Source organism: Oikopleura dioica, chromosome 1 (assembly GCF_907165135.1).
Source record: "Oikopleura dioica chromosome 1, OKI2018_I68_1.0, whole genome shotgun sequence".
Taxonomy (NCBI): domain Eukaryota; kingdom Metazoa; phylum Chordata; class Appendicularia; order Copelata; family Oikopleuridae; genus Oikopleura; species Oikopleura dioica.
This window is the reverse complement of record NC_137291.1, coordinates 847,465-866,359: the sequence shown is the minus strand read 5'-3', so window position 1 is coordinate 866,359 and position 18,895 is coordinate 847,465. Positions and strand designations below refer to the sequence as shown.

The window sequence follows — 18,895 nt, the reverse complement described above, 5'->3', positions numbered from 1 at the left end:
CGTCAATCTTGGCATCTCCAGCGTCTATCCCGGCTTCTTTAAATCCGATCCGGTCGTCACTTTTTTCAATCCTAGCTTTTCAGATGTCAGTCCCGGCTTCTCAGTTCTCTATTATTGCTTCTTGAATGTCGATCATGGCTTATCCAAGATTAGATTATTGTTGGAAAAGCCGTGATTGAAAATGATGACATTGAAGAAGTCGGGATTGACGTCGATGAAGCCGGGATTGACATTGGAGAAGCCATGATTTAAGTCGGTGAAGCTAGGATTGACGATGTACCAGAATTGACGATGGAGAACCCATGATTGATAAAATATCAATGATATTGGAGAAGACATGATTGAAGTTGGTGAAGCCAGGATTGGGGTTAAAGAAGCCAGAATCGGCTTCTTTTCGGGCAAACGGAGACCAATTTAAGCTAAATCCTTAATTTCTCAAAATCCTGCTTTTCCCAATCCTGCATTTCCCAAAATCCAGAATCGGCAGAATCCTGATTTGGCGATTTGAGAAATTCAGGATTTTGAGAAATCCAGGATTTGGGAAATCCAGGATTTTGGGAAATGCGGGAGTAGCCAAAAAGACAGGGTCAGCTTATTCACACTTGCATTATTTCATAAGCCGAGGTACATGTGCCGCCGCTGGCATCGCTCCAGCTCGTGGCAAATTTGTGATTTCATGCGGCCGCACTTCCCGATTGAACGAAAACCCGGAAAGAGTCATCCACGGTTTCTTCTAGAAAGAAACGAGCTTGAACTTGTTCAAGTCAAATTTCTTCTAATTATTTTTGAGTTTGAGAAAGATGATTCTCATAAACAGCTGATCTTGAGCAAGCGATTATCACCTAAATATCCGTGACGTGATGGCCTTGATTGAAAAAAGGGTTGATCCGGCAGCAGGTGTTTTTGGGTCGAATTTTTTTTTCAAAGGGGCAGTTACTGTTTATTTCAATAATCAAAAAATTTGAGTTAACTAAGTGACACCCTTATTAAATTTAAATTTAAATTTTTTTTAAAGCAGGAGGCCAGAAATTCTCGACTCGAAAAAACACGCCTTCGAAAAAGAGCTCCCTAAGTCGCCCTTGCCAATAATTCTTGACTTCGCCCCTTGACCGGAAGCTGTTGAAGAAGATCAAGCGGCTCTTGTGTCGCTCGATTCTGCTCGAACTTGGGCCGGGTCGGATCGGGCCAGCGCTATTCGCGGCTAGACGGCGCTCCGCATCTGAAACGCGAAAATCCCCGCTGCGCTACCGCCTTGCGCGTTTTTTTATCTCGTCTTCTTGAAGCTGGTTTGCAACTATTTCCTTTCAAGAGTTAAAAATCACACTAAGTGTTTTTTGGTTAAGCGATAATAGAGATTTATTTTGAAGAAAAAAGAGATAAAGAAGAAAAGAAAATTACGATTTTGGAAGAATTGAAGAAAGCGGCGACGCTGGAATCTTATGAAAAGTAAGTCCTTAAATTTTTAAAAATTTGAGCTTTCATACCCTTTCACCTAAAAAGTTCAAAAAGAATAAAAAAGTAATCACCGACATAAACGATGATCGCAAACAAAAGCCCCTACCCGGCGGGTGTGCTTTTGTTACGACACCTGAATTTAGTTTTTAGCAGCACCTCTTTTTAGGAAACTTTTCAAAATATAATATTTTAAATAAAGAAAAGAACGAATATTCATTTCGGGAGATTTCTTATTGAAAATGAATGAAAGTTTATTTATAAATAAGGCTTGGTTGCGCAAGAATCGTGTTTTCATAACCTTGGCTTATTTTTGACTATCGAGAGTGACGAGGTTCCCATGAAATAGGGCCGATGAGTGTACTTTTTAATTTTACAATGCTGAGACGGCTTTATTATAAATTATTTATTGGTTTATTAAAATTTATTTTAATTTTATTAAAATCAGAATTAATATAATTTTATTATTAATTATAAATTAACTTGAAAATAGCCTTAAAAAATAATTCAAAGAATATCTATATTTTCAATTTTAGATGAATTTTATTTTTAAATTTTAAAATAATCCACTTCACTGATCTTTCGATTCCCGGGTCCTTCACAATCAGCTGATAAGGACTGCTTCAATCAAGAGCTAGTATTGTTTGCAGCCCATTAAAATTTTCCTCTCTCTTCCCATGGCAATTAATCTCCTCGACCTCAAACTTGGACTTTGCTCTTTCTTTTTTGCTTTTTTGATTTTTGTCCTTGCCGAGTCTTTCTGAAACAGTGGACTTGCGATTTTCCTGCGCGGCCGGGTAAACAGGCAGAAGCTTTGGGCACACACAGGCCGCGCGCTCTGAGTGAGTGAATATTGAATCAAAAGAGTAAACGATCTAGCGTTGTTTAATGCAAATGACACTTTTCAAAAATCACGGAAAATTATTGAAATTATTGAAATAAATAAGAGAAAAATTGAAAAAAAGAGTAAAAAATGGGTTCTTTTGCCAGGAAAGTCAAAATTAAAACCAGTTTTTTTTCTTTTAAAAATATCATAGCGACACCCTTATTGAAAAACTAAAATATATTACAGTGACACCCTTATTTTATTCCTTAAAAAAATATCAAAGTGACACCCTTATTTTATTCCGGAAAAAACGAAGTGACACCCTTATTTTTTTCTGAAAAAATATTAAAGTGACACCATTATTGAAACTCTGAAAGAATATCATCGTGACCTCCTTATTTTATTTCTAAAAAAAAAACGAAATGATACTCTTATTCTTTTCTAAAAAAATATCAAAGTGACACCCTTATTTTATTCCGGAAAAATATCAACTTGACACCCTTAATTTATTTCCAGAAGGAGTCATCCAACAGATATTATCCTTTTTAATCCTTTTTGCAGTATCTTTTTGTTTGTTTGCCACTTAGCATCATCTCCTGCCTCGAAACAAAAAATCACAAGGGATCAATTAGGAAAAAAAGATCAATTAAGCTTGATTGAAAATCTCCTTGATCGTCAAAATTCAATCCCAAACGCGCGAGGGGAGGAATATGCAACAGAAGGTCGTTTTTGTCAGATTTTCTTGTTTGCTAATTTTAATTGATCAATGGCGAGAAAATTATCGAGCGCCTTTTTTTTTGAAATCAGCGGCGCGAAATTTGCCGAAAACAATATGGAAAAAATCAGAGCTAAGGACTTTGAGACCCTTAACCCGGTAGAGGCAGGTAGTCTCTTTGCACATGTCATGACGTAAGTCAAAATTTGCGTGGAAAAGTCAACATGGCGAAAATGTCAAGGGATCAAACCAGAGTTGGTAAAAAAGTATACTTCACTCGCCCTTCAGAATGAAGTATACTTCATGAAGTATACTTCAGGGCGTTGCAGGGCGTTGAAGGGCGTGAAGTGTACTTCCGCCCTTCCCTCTACTTCAACCGCCCTTCCGCCCTTCACTCTACTTCAACTTGGTTCTGTCGGCCATCAGAATCCATCCGCCAGAATTTTTTCAAATTTTGCGCTTATTGGCTCTCAGGCGCCATGATTTAAATCACGCTGATTGTGGCAGATGAACCCAGAGTTGGTAAAAAAGTATACTTCCCCTCGCCCTTCAAAAATCTGCAGGGCGCCCTTCATTCTTGAAGGGCGGTGAAGTGTACTTCACGCGCCCTTCAAAGCCCTGAAGTATACTTCAGCTATCGGTTCATCTGCCACAATCAGCGTGATTTAAATCATGGCGCCTGAGAGCCAATAAGCGCAAAATTTGAAAAAATTCTGGCGGATGGATTCTGATGGCCGACAGAACCAAGTTGAAGTAGAGTGAAGGGCGGAAGGGCGGTTGAAGTAGAGGGAAGGGCGGAAGTACACTTCACGCCCTTCAACGCCCTGCAACGCCCTGAAGTATACTTCATGAAGTATACTTCATTCTGAAGGGCGAGTGAAGTATACTTTTTTACCAACTCTGGATGAACCGATAGCTGAAGTATACTTCAGGGCTTTGAAGGGCGCGTGAAGTACACTTCACCGCCCTTCAAGAATGAAGGGCGCCCTGCAGATTTTTGAAGGGCGAGGGGAAGTATAATTTTTTACCAACTCTGGATCAAACAGTTAAATCGTCATAATTTATGACTCATAAATATCCTGTCATGATTTTTGCTTTCCCTCGATTTTCTAATTTTTTCTTCGAAAAGTTAACCTTTCGACGAAATTTCGCCAAAATTTTGCAATTTTTTTTCTGTCAAAAAGAGGGCAAAAACATCTTATGATCGCCTTATTTGGCTTTTTCTAAGAAAATAATGAGGGAAAAAGTGGATGCTGTTATCACTGCGCTCTCGCGCTTTTAATTGAGGAGATAATCCTTTCTTTCTCAATCTGGACAAGGCCGCTTCTCCCCTTTGATCATTTTGTTTCTCGATGATCGAACACCGGTCAAACCTGATCCGGTTGCTTCTTTTTTAGAGCACGCGAGAAAGTTGGTTTTTCTCACGGTCAAAATTAACAAGATGACACCCTTATTTTAAATCAAAGATGTTAGAACCCCTTTAAGGGTGTCAACAACGATTGACCTCGGGTTTTTCTTTACCAAAATCGTTTTTGATATCCTTAAGATATAAAAACGAAGAAAATGAATTTGATGGTGACACCCTTATTTATTTTATTTTCATTTAATAGAAAATAAGGGTGTCTCTTTGTTAGTTGATTTTTAACTGAACCCAACGAATTTCAGAGAAGCGGATTTTGGTGCCGCCGCTCTCCATTTTTTTGTATTTTTGCGGAAACAAAAAACTCGCGGATTAGCGATGCGGAGAATTTCTGATTGAAAATCAGTTCATATTGGCGCCATTCCAGTGCAAAAGCGGTATTATATTATTCCTCTGCCAAAAAGTTCTTTATTGTCTGCTTCTTGAAAAGAACTTGAGAACCAAAGGTCGCGATTTTTTTCTTGCCACTTTTTCACAAAAAAATTGATAAAAATTTTTTATTTCAATAATAAGGGTGTCCCCTCATTCACTTGTTTTTCTTACCTTTAGTTTTCAAAGAATTGAATTTTTAAGGGGGTCCCGTCCTTAAATTGTGCATTTTAAAAATAACGTTAAGGGTGACCTTAAGACCCTCAAATTAAGGGACCCTTAATAAGGGTACCCGAATTTGAAAAAGCGATAAGGTTGTCGATAAGTTTTCACTTTCTGAAATTCGGGTACCCTTAAGGTCACCCTTACCGTTATTTTTAAATGGAAAATTTAGGGACGCGACACCCTTAAAAGTTTTATTCTTTGAAGCCAAAAAGTATCTTCCCCCCCTTTGCTTTGGAAACATATTTATCCACTGTTTTGGAGACAGTCACTGATTTTTCGAGAGCAGATTTTTACTGCTTTTTGTATGACTGAATCTGCTTCATTCAAAATGAATCAAATGGCTGAGTTTTCTATAGTAGCTGAATTTCTCATCGGAAAAAACTTGAAAAATATTTTTTTCAATAAAGAGAAGATTGATTAGGATGAGTTTATGGGGTGCAAGTGCTCTAGATTTATGTAAGCAATAATCAGAAAATCATTTAAACTTGGCTCAACCTCTCAAAAACCGCAAATACCTCACAAGTTGATGCGAACGTGCTCGAGGTTAAAATTGCATTTCCTGCAATTTCGCTTACCGCACGTTTTCACGAAAAAAGTGTTTTACGAGCGAGCTTTTCACACGCAAAAAGGCACCAACGCGAGGATAAACACTATAAATGAGTGATCACCCCCCTTCCGCGCGAGCTTTGCCTTTATGGTCACGTGCACAGTCAAGTGGGGAACAATTTTCGGAAATTTCTACTGTGTCAAGCACTTTTTGGGCGGATTACAAATTGACAAATTCCGGGGGTCGAGAAAGAGGCTCAATGCCAAGACTTTTTGCAATCTTTTCTTGTATGATAAAATTGTGACACCCTTATTTTTTGATCGAGAAAATTTTCAAACCTTTCAAGCGCTTTTAAGGAGCCTGATTCAGGTAACAGTCCGGTTTTTTTAAGAAATAATGTAAACTTATGTTTTTTTAATTGTTGGACCAGATTTATCGAAGTGACACCCTTAATTTTTCTCTCGGAAAATAGGTTGTGGTTAAGGTTATGTTAAGGTAAAGGAATAAGTAACCCAAACCTTATCCTAACCCTTTTTCTGAAAGGTTATTTAAGGGTGTCACTTCGTTAAATCTGGTCGAATAAATCAGCATAGAAATTAACTTGATTGACCCAAAAAGTATTATAAATAAAAGCCGACTCGTTTACACGAAATCGCCATACTGGTGCCGCCACTTTTATTTCCCTGACCTTTGAGCTTTTTTTAACAACTCATATTTTCATTCGTACAACAACCATTTTTCAATAAATTAACCTAAAACCGCCTGTTTTCGCAAGTTTGAAAGCGCTAGTTGAGCTCATGCGTCTGTAGGACGTCACCGGGTGGTTGATAGCGGCGCGGATCTTGGACCACCCCGGTGTGTTGAGAATGATAAGACGTTATTTAGTTGTTATTGGCTCACAGCAAAGCAAACCTCTTTCATACGATAAGAGAAGATTTGAACGAGACAGACGAGGAATGTGGACATTTTGCTAATTAGATTTTTTTTATCCAGTGGTCACTTATTTCTAAGGGTTGACGTCGATATTCTAGGGTGGCGTCAGTAGTCGACAAAAAATTTCGAAAAATTTTGCGTGGGCGGCTTTTCTGCTGCTGAATCACCGGTTAGTCAAATCCAGGCTTCTGATTGGTTTAAAATTTTCATGCAAAATTTGTCGAAATTTTTTGTCGATTTTTTCCGGTTTCCCGATATTCTTGAGATTACCCTCAACCTTCCCTTATTTTTCTGCAAAAATGAACAAATTTCTTTTCAGTCAGGCAATGATCACCCGGAACCGTCCGCCGGACGCGCGTCAAAAAGTCGACCCGGGTGTCACGTGGACGGCCTCGCACACCTATGACTTCGACACGGGCTCGACCGACTCTGGAAAGCCGCCCAGCTGGACTGGCAAGCCGACGCGCCCCACCTCCTACAGGTAAAATTCAAATTTGACAAATTTTGAAATTCCTCGAAAAGCCACTTCATTTTCAAAATCCGATTATTTCCACTTCCGCTTTTCTATTTTTTCAAAAATATCAAGTGCGCCCGCCTCGGATTTGCGCCAATTTTTGTCTTGAAAATTTTCAGAAATTGAATCGCAATATTTTTTTTTCAGTTTTCATTTGTTCGTGCACTTGAGATGAGAAGCGCAAATCTTTATTTAGGGGTGGCATAAGGGCCTCACCCTGAGTTTTTTTTGCGCATCTGCGAAAATAGATCAAAGACTTGTTTATTCCCCCTCAAGTGCTTTTCTCTTGTCTATTCTCGTCGCAAATCAATTTTAAAAAGTGTGAAAATTGTGGTTTCAAAATAAAAATTTTCCAAAAAAAGAATCAAATAATGCAAAAAATTTTTGGGAAAAAATGGGGTTGCTTCAGGAACCGACAAAATTTTCGACAAATTTTGAGTTGGCGGCTTTACAGCTGCTGATTGGTCGGTTAGCCGAATCCAACCTTCTTATTGGTTGTAAATTTTCACGCAAAATTTTTCGAATTTTTTGTCGATTTCAGACTTCTCCCCAGAAAATTTCATATACCGACAAATCAAAAGGCTTAATTGGCACAACTGACCAATAAGAAGGCTGTATAGCTCGACTCTTATCGATTTCTAGTTCTGTCTCCTCTGCCTCCTCCCGCGGCTCCTACCTATCCGACTCCCTCCGTCTAGGAGCCCTGATCGAAGAGGAACACCGTCCCCTACCCGTGGCAGTAGAACAAGTAATCAACGAGCTGATCGAAACCGAGTTTGCATATTTGAACTCGCTACAAGAAGTGATCACCGGCTACCTGACGCCACTGCGCCTCGAAGTCACCAAAAACGCCCTTCCGCTAACAATGGCCGAGATCGACGTGATCTTTCTCAATCTCGAGGAAATTGCCGCTTTTCACTTGTAAGTACACAAAAAACGATCATTATCAATTTGAAGGCCACTATTACCAAGTCATTATTGTGGGGCTCACAGAACCCAAGGAAGAGTCTTTCGAGATTTTGAAAAAAGTAAAATAAAATTTTGATGTCTGGCAAAGCCGCTTTGCGGCTTTTTTCTTTATAAAGCCGCTTGATTTTTTTTCATGAAAACTCAGGAAAAGCTCGTTATTGAAGGAAAATTTGGAATTTTGACCGTTTTTTCTTAATGACGAGCTTCTCCTGAGTTTTCATGAAAATCAATCTAGCGGCTTTATGAAAGCGGCTTTATGAAAGTTTTGCGGCTCTGATCTTCATAAAGCCGTTTGTTTTTCATGAAAACTCAGAAAAAGCTCGTTATCGAGAGAAAACGGTCATTATTCCAAATTTCCCATTTCTTTGCCAGGAAGCAAGCAACTTCCAGGAAATTGGCGGAAGATTATCCGACCTTAAAAATGACCTTAGAAAATTGGCTTTTGACGAGTTTCGGAAGTTTTTACGCTACTCGCACTTGAAAAATGAAAATTTTCTTGGCGGGAAAAGTGGGTTTTTTGAAATTAAGGGTGTCTCGTTTTTCGCGATTTTATATGTCAAGAGGGATGAGAAAGGCGATCGCTGATCACCACCTGGGCGATTCACGGGTGATTAGATTTATGACAGAAACAAAAAGCAAAATAAAGGTTTAACATGCTTGTTAACACGGATTTGATTCTTTCGAGAGGATTGAATTTCAAGGGCGATTTTTTTAGCGCCGCTGAAAAAGTTCAAGGATTATTGAAAAGGAATTAAAAAAAATTTCAATAATAAATTTCAAAAAAAAAAATAATTTCAAAAAAAAAGTCAAAAATATTCAAAAAAAAATTTCTAAAAATATTTCAAAAAATATCTCAAAAAATATTTCAAAAAAATCCAAAAAAAATTCAGTAAACCCTAAAAATTTTTCAGAAAAATCTATGAAAAGCTGTTTCGAAGTCACGAAAATCTTGCCAGCATCGCAAATGTCTTTATTCAAAATGTAAGCGACATTTTCAACAAGAAAAATGATCCATAATCGATTCAATTTCAGTCCGAAGAGTTCAAAATCTACACCTACTACTGTACAAACCTCCCGCATTCGAACGGAATGCTCGTCGACATTCTAGAGCGCGAGCGCGTCAGATCCGCTCTCGCCGAGCTGCAGAAAAAGCTCGGACACCCGCTGCCACTGTCGACTTATTTGCTCAAACCCTTCCAGAGAGTCTGCAAATATCCCGACATCTTGCAGGTAGGAGGACTAGGGCGTGTCGAAAGTAAAAGGGATGCGAAAGAAGGCGGTGACCTTGATCTGGCGACATAAAGTTGAGATGGGCGTCGGAAGTGTGGCCCCGCGCCAGCCGTAAATCTCCACTTGCATGTAAATACGCGAGATTTCCGGCAGGTTATAAACCAACGCGTTTCCAATTTCCATCTAATTGTCGGCACTCAAAGAAATCCACCATTTTTAATCGTCTCTTTTCAGCCAAAAGAGACGTCACGTGGGTTCAGAAAACCTGTGTTGATAACCTGAGTCAGGTTTCTGAAAAGTCGCTATGGCAACTCAGGACCCTGACTCAGGTTTCCAACACAGGTCTTCGAGACAATGGTTCTACCCCTTCAGTTATATATTTCAACCTTTCTTTACTTTATTCTTATCAAAATTCAAGAAGCTATGTAAGAAGATGTCCCCGAACGAGCCCTTGGTCGAACAAGCCCTCGCATCGATGTCGACCGTGGCTAGCCACATCAACGAGGTCAAGCGGCAACACGAAGACCAACTTAAACTTCAAGGTTTGTACACTCGACACATCTGTTTCTGAAAACACTGGCTACGGCTGTGGCCGCGTCCGATAAACAGACCCCAAAAAAAGGAGAAGAGAGTTGAGTCGAAAATCGCGGGTTCACTTGAGGGTTCATTGGTTCATTCATTGCCTGACCCTTGTTTCTAGAACTACAGTCTCAGTTGCTCAACTACTCTGGCCCAGATCTTTCCTGCCTAGGCGAGCTGGTGATAGACGCGCCTGTCTATCAAGGTCGCCAGCAACGACATGTCCTTCTCTTCCACAAATTATTTATTCTCCTAAAGGTAACATTCCCCTTTCCCATTTCACCCCTAACTTCCGGTTAAGAAACATCACGACAGATTTGAAGTCAAAGTCCAGATTCCAACTCAAAACTTGGTCGTCCAGGATCGAAAAGATGAAGAATGTACTTTTTCCGTCATGCCATTTGATGATATTAAAAGCAAGGTACAAGAAGGATTTCCCCAAGCTCCAATCAATCATTCTTTAGATTATTCTGACCGCGATAACCCTGGAAGACAAGTCCTTCTTCTGCCACCATTTGAAACGACTGATGATGGAGAATCATCCAGCTCCAGTACCAAACGATGCAAAAGACAAAATTCTCAACTGTAAGTCCTTTTTCTTGAAATTCAAATCTGACGAAACTAAACATGCGTGAAAATCTCTCTCGCGAAAAAGCAAAATTTGGACTGGGGCCAAGATTTCAGTGCTCGAAATTTTAGTTGAAAGCTGACCTTATTGCAATCTCTGCCCGGCTGCATAATAAGGAGATAACCTCCCTTGGGGTTGAATTTTCCGCCGGCTTAGTTCATAAAAGCAGGGAAAATCTGTGATTTAAAAAAATTATCTTTAAATTTTTTCGTCAAATTATTTCCCAAAATTTTTTCCTAAAATTTTTTCCCGAAATTTTTTTCCTAAATTTTTTCCAAAAATTTTTTTCCCAAATTTTTTTCCCAAATTTTTTTTCAAAATTTTTTTCAACAAATTTTTTTCAATAAATTATACTAAAAAAACACTCTTTTGAACTGGTCAAATATGATTTGACCTTTTTCCCCACTCACAATTTGGATCTGAGCCATTTTTTCTGACCACAGACGAGTTGGCCGACCCTTTGATTGACCCGGAAGTGCAAATTGGTTTTATTCACACGATTCCTTCAAAAATTCATAACTTCGACAAAAAACGATAAGTCGCTTATTTTGAACTTTTCTATCACCGAGTTTATGGTAAAAACGAAGGCGAAATTCAAATATCCGGTCTATTCCGGGCGAGGTCCGCGAGTTGGCGTGTGCCCAAAAGGCCGAACCGCAGCTCAGAAAAAATGAAGCTTCTGAAAATAGAAACTAAATAAACAAAGCGCACGGCCAAGAAATTTGCTAGATAAACAGTTAAAATTAACAATTGGAATTTTCAAGAAGACAAATCAGCCGAAATTATGTTCTTTGGAAAAAATCCAAATTAAAAAACCCAATTTTCGAGGATTTCAGAATGTTCAAAAAAGTACTCCAGCTGAACAATTCAACTGATAACGCGAAATTTAAAAATCAAACACTTGAAATTCTGGCCCTGCTCCAACCCAAACAGAGTGATACGGCCCGTCTCAAATTTTCAAAGGGCGATCAGACAAGATCGCAATCAGACGCACTTTGCTCTAGAATTATTTTCAGCACATGATTTGAACATTATTATTTTGGCACCCAGCCGAGCTAGATGATAACACACGATTTTTTTTACAGCGGAGGTGATCAAAATACGCTGATTGTTATGAGAACATTTCTGACTTATTTTTCGTTTCTTCACCTATTTTAACTCTCTGAATAACCCTGAGTCAGGGTCCTGAAAATTGAAAAAGAACCCTGACTCAGGATTCTTCATAGACTTCAATGACCAGAGGAATTATTGGAAAATCGATATTTTTGACTAAAAATTTTTTGAACATTTTTGTTTCAGAAATAAATGAATGATTTTAGGTGATGCAATGCGAAATTCACGAAACAACCGACTCACGAGAATGTCATCATTGCCAATTTTGGATCGGGAGCGAAAACGAAAATCGAAAAAAGGTCAGTTTCGACCATCGAAATCAACGAAGAGAACAACTCATAGAGTTGCTCCAACTCATCTGGATTCTTAACACTTTCTATTTCCAGATCGCAGCCGCGTCGCCCAATCACCGGCTCGTCAAGTTAACTCGCTCCCTCGCCCGAGCCACAATTTGACCAATATGAAGACCATTCCTTGCGAGTCGCCTCGCGTCCCGATCTTTGGCCTTCCCAAACGCTCCTCGAGTTTTCACATCAAATCGGCATCAATCAGCTGTGACTCGAGACAACTGGCGACTCCCGAAAAACAGAATGACAAAATAAATGATCGAATAAAAGATCGAAAAGACAAGTCTTTGGATGATCTTTCGAGAGCGAGGACGCCGATTGCGCCAAGGCGCTTTTCAAGCCAGGAAAGGGTCTTTTGATTGAAAACATGACAACATCCTCAGCATTTTTCCATTTTTACCAATCATCGAAATCCTTCTCAGATAATCCGTTCAACATCTGGTTCCAGCGTCGATTGTTCTCCACTGAATTCCAAGCCGCCAACAATTCCGACGATTCCAACTCCAGTCATCTCTCCTTTCAGCCCTCCTCCCCCTCCAACTCCGATTCTTTCTCCTTCAATTCCAATTTGCTCCCCCATTTCTTCCCTCTCTCGCCTCTCAAGCGGCTCAACAAGCTCTCTCGAGGAAGTGATAGAAGAAGAGGACTTGAGAATCCTTTCCGATGATGATTCCGCGCCGCTGACAGCAAGGAGGACTTCCGAAAAGACAGAAAATGGGAAGAAAATCAAGGAATCCGAGTCGGCGAGAAGCAGTACTCAATCAGCGCCGGGGAATATTCTGAGCGCCTCAGTACCAACAACGCCGAAACAAGTTCACTCGACGACAAAGACAGATTTCGTGACAGTTTCAGTTCCGGCGACTCCGCGGTTGTCGTTTGATTCATCAAATAGGAGACCAAGGTAAATCTCTCTCCTCTATGACTTTTCTTATCAATGGATTTTCAGTCGCCAAGGAAGACCCGCAGCAGAAACCGACGGAATCATCAAAACCGGCAAAGTCGCTGCCCTTCTCCACCGATTTTCCTCCACCAATCGCGGCAAGATCAACTCGGTTTACTACGACTCCAATTCAGAAGATGAAGATCAATCGGCAAGCTTTACTCTCGCCAGAAAGAACAGAAGGGCAGTAAAACGACAAGAGGAAGAAAATCAAGATGAAGATCATCTTTCGACGCTTTTTGATGCGACGCTGGAAATTTTGTCTCATATTGAAAATGACGATGACTTTTCGGAAATTGATGAGAAACTCTGATTTCTTTGCTTTTTGTTTAATAAATTTAAATAAACAAACGCCATGATTTCTGGCTTTTATTTTTATTTTTTGAAATCCAACGAAACAACTATTAGAGAAAATGAAAATTTAAACAGTTTTCAAATAAAAATTCTAAACATAAATATTCAAGTAAGAAAACTCATTACGCTTGGGGAATTCGATCTCAAGGCAAGTGCCGTTAGTAGTCTTTCCAGAGGACACATCCTTAAGATCAACTTCAGCTAAAAATAATGTGCTCCTCCGCCCATAGGAGTGAACGAATACGGAGTAAGAATGAAAAGTTTCCCCGAGATAAGAATCGGATCTATTTGTTCATGAGAATCCATGTCAAAAAAGAAGTTCTTTTCGTAGCAGTTGAATTCTCGGTCATCAACAAGCTCAATCCAGTGTCCTTCATAGAGCCTGAAGAACGAAAAACTTTTGCTCACGGTAGCTTAATTTCAAGATAAATTATTAAACACAATCAACCAGATAAACCTGTCTTTCTGACGATCAAGTTAGTTCCGTGTTTATCTTCGAAAGCTTTGACCACCATTGCCCCTTCATAATTTAATTTACCAGAGTCTAAAATTCGTTAAAATCAGAATGGCAAATCTTGCTTTATTTTTGCTGAGCTGAGCTGAGTAAAAATTTCTTTGAGCTGAGCTGGCCTATTTCGGAGGTTACTGAGCTGAGCTGAGGTGCGCGGACCCTAATTATAGCTGAGCTGAGCTCAGCTGTTTATTACTGTGTTTTAGTAGTAAAATTGTGTTAAAGTCATTGAGCTGAGCTAAGCTGAGCTGAGTGAAAGTTGTCTGAACTGAGCTGAGCTGAGCAGATCAGATCATTTTCAAAAATCACGGAGCTGAGCTAAGCTTAGCGAGGGATAAACCTTTTGTTGAGAAAAACTCTGATTTCCAACCATGGCGATGACCCATGAAAGAGTCTGTTTTGCATCTATTATTCGAATAATTGAATTTTGTCAGAATAAATAACAGAAAACCTTTGACTGTCAACATTGCACGAAAAAATCGTAAAATAGCCATCTTTTCGATAAGTAAAATATGGGTCTGCTTGCCACCAAACTGTAAAATATGGAAACGGCTTTAGTTCTCGAAGCTTCTGAAGTGTAAAATCTTCTGGAGTAAAGAAATAACACGATGCTTGATCAGTAGCCGGCGCGCATAAAAATATTCGATCTTCATCTTTCCCATCTCGTCTTGCGAAAAATCCTGAACCGCAAACTGATGGTCTTTCCTTTCCGAATTCAAATCTGTCTTTCATGTCTTCGATCTCTTTGCGAACAACACCTAATTTTCGTTATTTCAGAAAAATAATTCTTTTTGAACTCGAAAACCTCTTTCTTCGTCGATTTGAATAATCTCCAGATGATTGGTCTCCCCAAGAAAAGTATAGTTTTCATCAAAATGAATTTTCGAATATCCGTGGAAAATGTAATGTTGCGATTTGTAAGTTTCCGAACAAAAAGAAGCAGACCCCGGTTCCGTAAAGTTAAGAGGATACGGCTTTGTTGATAAAGTTTTGTTGCTGTCAAGAAACGCAAGAAGAAAAGTATAAAATTTTCGAGAGTTCCAATATCCTAATTGATCATCATAATAATATTCTGATTCTTCCACAAAAATTGGCTCTGTTATTGCAAGCCCGGTCTAAATGAATCGTTTCTAAATGCGCTCTTTTTTTCTTCACCTCGCATTGATAATATGGGCAGGGGCAACCATGAGGACAATTTTTCTCAAACGGACAGTATTCCTTTTTGACAGAAGCTCCAAGGGCCATGCAAATGCCATAACAATCATAAACCTTGGCAATTTCGCTGTCACACAGGGTCTCGCACATTTTCACTTCAATGCTGGAATAATACAAGCACTGATCCTTGTTGGCGACTTGTTCATTTTCAGTAAAATTTCTTCGATCAATATTTCTAGAAACTTTTTCTTGGTGAATCGTAGGAGCCTCTTGAAACTGGAAAGTTGTATTGCCAAAATCTTCATAAAAGCAATAATAAAGCTGGCTCGCGCACCAGTCGAAGTTTTCCTCAACAGAGCATCGTTTAAAACCTTTGATGCAAAATGATCCGTGTCCGGGGACAAATCGATTCATGGCACTTGTGATATAATTTGCCGCTACCATAACCGCGACCCAAAATATAGTTCCTGTGACGAGGTACTTAGCAGTAACTCTATTTGTTGTAAACCCATTTTTTGGTTGACCCTTTTTTGCTTGATAGTCGTAGCTTGAGAGCCCGCCGATATCATTTGGAACAAGAAAACAAGCTTTTTTGATCTGCCGTAGATATCCTAAAATAAAACTTTTTTACTGATCTCCTTATAAAGAAGACAATTTTTTATAAAAACCTTGAGATTTGCAGACGATGCACGTCACTTCCTCTTCATCCTTCAATTTGATACTTTCCATTATCTGATTTTTTCTCTTGTGAAATCGAGAAAATGATCTGCTGAGATTCTAAAAAGCCGCCCGGGCGCACCATTCCCATGTCACAGTTAGAGTCATTTTCTGGCAGGAGCAATGAATTTTGACCTTCCTTGGGAAACCTGTGAAAACCAAATAGACTACTAGAATTGTACCAACTTGCGTTTTTCCTGCCGGCCGATGAAGGAAAAATATGTTTTGGAAATCTTTTATTTCAATAAATAATGTCACAATAAATCATCATGATCGAATGGGTCGGGCAATGAGCTCTTTCATGATTTCATTCGCTCCTCCGTAGACCATCGCGACTCTAGAGTCCGCATACGCTCTGGCGATCGGGTACTCCCACATGTATCCCCAGCCGCCGAAGAGTTGAAGCATTTTGGAAATGTTCACGTGAGCTTTTTCAGAGCACATGTATTTCGCCATAGAAGCAGTTGTGTAGTCCAGTTCCTCGTTGACCTGCAATTCCATCGCCTAAAAAATTGACTAAATCTCAAAATCTTAGTCGGAAAAACTGACCTTATCGACAAAAGATCGGCAAAAAGCAGCTTCAGTTTTGACTTCGGCAAGTCTGTGTTGGATGGTCTGGAGCTTGATCAGTTCTAAATTTCAAAACACAATGTGACCATCATTTTAAAGCCCACATACCTTTTCCAAAAGCCTTTCGCTCCTTCACATAGGCTCTGGTCTGCTCAAACATGCTCTCAAGGCCAGCAGTACATTGGACTCCGATCATAAGTCGCTCACTGAATGTTTTCAAGAAGAGTCAAAAATCATCTTTTACCGTGCAAGCTCGTTCATCAGAAATCCAAAACCCTGGTTGACGCAGTCTGGGCCGCCGAGAACGGCAGATTTGGGAACTCTCAAGTTGTCAAAGAAAAGTTCTGCGGTGTCATTGGCTTTGACTCCGACCTTTTTCAGGTTCTTCCCTCGGTTGAAGCCTTTTTCAAGCTCAAAATTTCTCAAAAAGATGTAATATGCGCATATTTAAATAGATATCATGAGTTATCATGAGCATTTTTTGAGCGTTCCTGGAAGCGATGTGTCGACCAAAAAGAGGCTCATTGCTCCGGCCTTGTTGCTCGCATTTGGATCAGTCACCACCGCCAAGATACAGTAGTCCGCCATGATACCGTTGCTGATAAAGACCTTCGATCCGTTGATTACGTAATCGTCTCCGTCCGCGATCGCCGTTGTCTTGAGCCCCTGAAGATCAGATCCAGTCCCCGGCTCGGTCATCCCGATGCACAGAATTTTTTCGCCGCTGACGAAGGACGGAATCAGCTCTCGCTGCTCGGCAGTTCCGTATTTGTAGATGTAAGGAAGGCAGATGTCGCTGTGCACAGAAAAGCCAAGGCCAGAGCAGTTGTGATAAGCTTGTTCTTCGTTGACAATCATGGCGGAAAGGAAATCGCCTCCAATGCCGCCGACTTCTTCTGGTGCATCAACGCCGAGGAGGCCCATTTCACCGGCTTTGAGCCAGGCATCCCGGTCGACATGGCCTTGCTTTTCCCATTTTTCTTCGAGATCTCGGGGAACATTATCCTTTTGAATTAATAAGCCAATCATTAAAAGATCTCTTTTTTACCTGAAACCATTTTCTAACAGATTCTCTGAACATATCATGATCTTCATTAAAAATCCCTCTTGTCCCAATATCCGTCAATTTCTCCGCCTGCCAGGGTTCCTGACGAAAAGCTCTAGAACCGGCTCGAATTGAAGAAACCAGCGATTTTCTCAGCATCTTTTTTTTCGATTTTTGGAACCTTCGAGCAGTACCGGAACGCAAAAAAGAGCGAACTTTTATTTGAATAATGTAATAGAGATTGTTTGCATTTTGCCACGGTCAGAGTAAATATAAATGCAGGCAAAGTGTAAAGGCGTGGCCTACTAATTTGATTTCTTATATAACGAATTTAAAAGAAGCTTCATTTTGACAGTCGGCCGATTTGTCGGGAAAGATGGTCGAGTTTGGCTTCAAGCAGCCGCAGTCGTTTATCGAAGGTTCTATTCGCGTTGATAACTCCAGCTGGTATTTCGGACTTTTCAGCGTTTTTTCCTTCGATTACCACTTAAAAAATTTATTTTGACTATATTTCTAGAAGACAGAAATAATCACCATATCTGTGTTTCTTTCTTAATTTTTATATATATATTTTGAAAAACTTGAAACCGACTCCTTAAGAACATCCGACCAATTAATCCAATGGATTCCGAAAATAACTTTTGGCCAAAAAATTCCTATAGAAATCTGACCAAATATTCCTCTTTATTTTGAAGACTTACCAGTTGGTTTGTCGTAAATCGTCTTGATTCTTTTGATATTCGTCAATTCCGACTTGAAATTTTCCCGAATAAGGCGCTCCTTAGCATCTTGCATCGTCTGCAAATCACAAATCGCCGTCGTTTCTGAAGCCATTTACCATTCAACTCCCTGGAAACCCAAACCTGGAGTTTTCTTCTCACACCAGGTCAAGAGTTGAAGAACGGATGACTGCGATTTAATCTTTGCGTTTTGAAATTTTCTGTAGCTGTTTGGCTTGCATTGGCGAGTATTATCAGATTGCTTGGAGCAGACGAAGGATTTCTGCCAAAGTCGCTCGCCGAATTTTCCGAAGGCTTTTAGGACGGTTTGGGTGCATCGCTTAAAAGATTTTATGAAAGAAAAATTGGCCAAAGGACCTCGAAAAACAAGACGGTTTCTATTTTCGAGACGCGTTTCCAATTTTCGGCTTTTGCTGAAGAATAATTTTTCTAGAGCTTTTAGGAGGGGAACAACCTTCGATTTTTGTGACATTTGCGACAGCATAGGCATTGAGAAGATTGATGAAAACGACGGAAATGAAGAAATAGAACGTCATGTAGATCAGAAAACCATAAGTTCTGATGGAAAAAGAGCTGATTTCCAAGAATTCCGGGAAGACATCTCCTAAAGAATATTTTAGTGCGGGTTGTCACCGAATAGGTAACCTGGGTCAGGATCGGTGAGCATCGTGAATGTCCGAAAAATTGAAATAATTGAGGAATTCCAAAACTCTCGAGATTCTAGTGACGCATCTGGAAGAGTCAGTAGGACGCGAAAATTGACCGCAAAAGCCAGAAAAATTGGGAAGTAAAACAGAAGGACGGTGAAATATTTTGCCGCTATCACCGCAAAAGTCCTTGAAAAGCGATTATATTCTAGAGCGGGGAGCTCAAGAAACCTGGTTGTGTAAACCGACAAGAGCGGATGCCTGTTGCAGTGGAGCATCACCACCAAAAACGCGAGAATATTTCCAGAAGAAAGAATCAAAATCTGCCTCTCTTTTGGCAGCGAATTTT

At 39.8% G+C, this 18,895-nt stretch overlaps 4 protein-coding genes across 4 annotated transcripts; 1 reads left to right on the top strand and 3 right to left on the bottom strand.

The window, feature by feature from the left end:
• The first annotated feature begins 1,298 nt into the window (after positions 1-1,298).
• Positions 1,299-13,149, top strand: LOC145711069 (pleckstrin homology domain-containing family G member 3-like). Its single transcript, XM_081788798.1, has 12 exons — positions 1,299-1,446; positions 6,807-6,968; positions 7,644-7,922; positions 8,882-8,951; positions 9,003-9,200; positions 9,619-9,742; positions 9,901-10,037; positions 10,081-10,200; positions 10,244-10,364; positions 11,727-11,819; positions 11,907-12,768; positions 12,814-13,149. Exons 2-11 carry the CDS (start codon positions 6,814-6,816, stop codon positions 12,224-12,226), a joined length of 1,617 nt encoding a protein of 538 aa, XP_081644924.1. The 5' UTR covers positions 1,299-1,446; positions 6,807-6,813; the 3' UTR covers positions 12,227-12,768; positions 12,814-13,149.
• An 828-nt stretch (positions 13,150-13,977) lies between these two features.
• Positions 13,978-15,583, bottom strand: LOC145704188 (uncharacterized). The gene is made up of 5 exons (XM_081781630.1): positions 15,496-15,583; positions 14,828-15,438; positions 14,478-14,787; positions 14,124-14,430; positions 13,978-14,077 (listed from the first exon to the last, which is right to left on the bottom strand). Exons 1-5 carry the CDS (start codon positions 15,554-15,556, stop codon positions 13,978-13,980), a joined length of 1,389 nt encoding a protein of 462 aa, XP_081637756.1. The 5' UTR covers positions 15,557-15,583.
• Positions 15,584-15,774: 191 nt separating this feature from the next.
• On the bottom strand, positions 15,775-17,374 carry LOC145710063 (long-chain specific acyl-CoA dehydrogenase, mitochondrial-like). Its single transcript, XM_081787752.1, has 6 exons — positions 17,163-17,374; positions 16,614-17,119; positions 16,359-16,535; positions 16,223-16,320; positions 16,094-16,176; positions 15,775-16,048 (listed from the first exon to the last, which is right to left on the bottom strand). The coding sequence occupies exons 1-6, from the start codon at positions 17,316-17,318 to the stop codon at positions 15,812-15,814; spliced, it is 1,257 nt and encodes a 418-aa protein (XP_081643878.1). The 5' UTR covers positions 17,319-17,374; the 3' UTR covers positions 15,775-15,811.
• Positions 17,375-17,450: 76 nt separating this feature from the next.
• Positions 17,451-18,435, bottom strand: LOC145704177 (uncharacterized). Its single transcript, XM_081781619.1, has 5 exons — positions 18,354-18,435; positions 18,257-18,312; positions 18,023-18,218; positions 17,861-17,983; positions 17,451-17,645 (listed from the first exon to the last, which is right to left on the bottom strand). Exons 1-5 carry the CDS (start codon positions 18,433-18,435, stop codon positions 17,503-17,505), a joined length of 600 nt encoding a protein of 199 aa, XP_081637745.1. The 3' UTR covers positions 17,451-17,502.
• Positions 18,436-18,895: the final 460 nt, after the last annotated feature.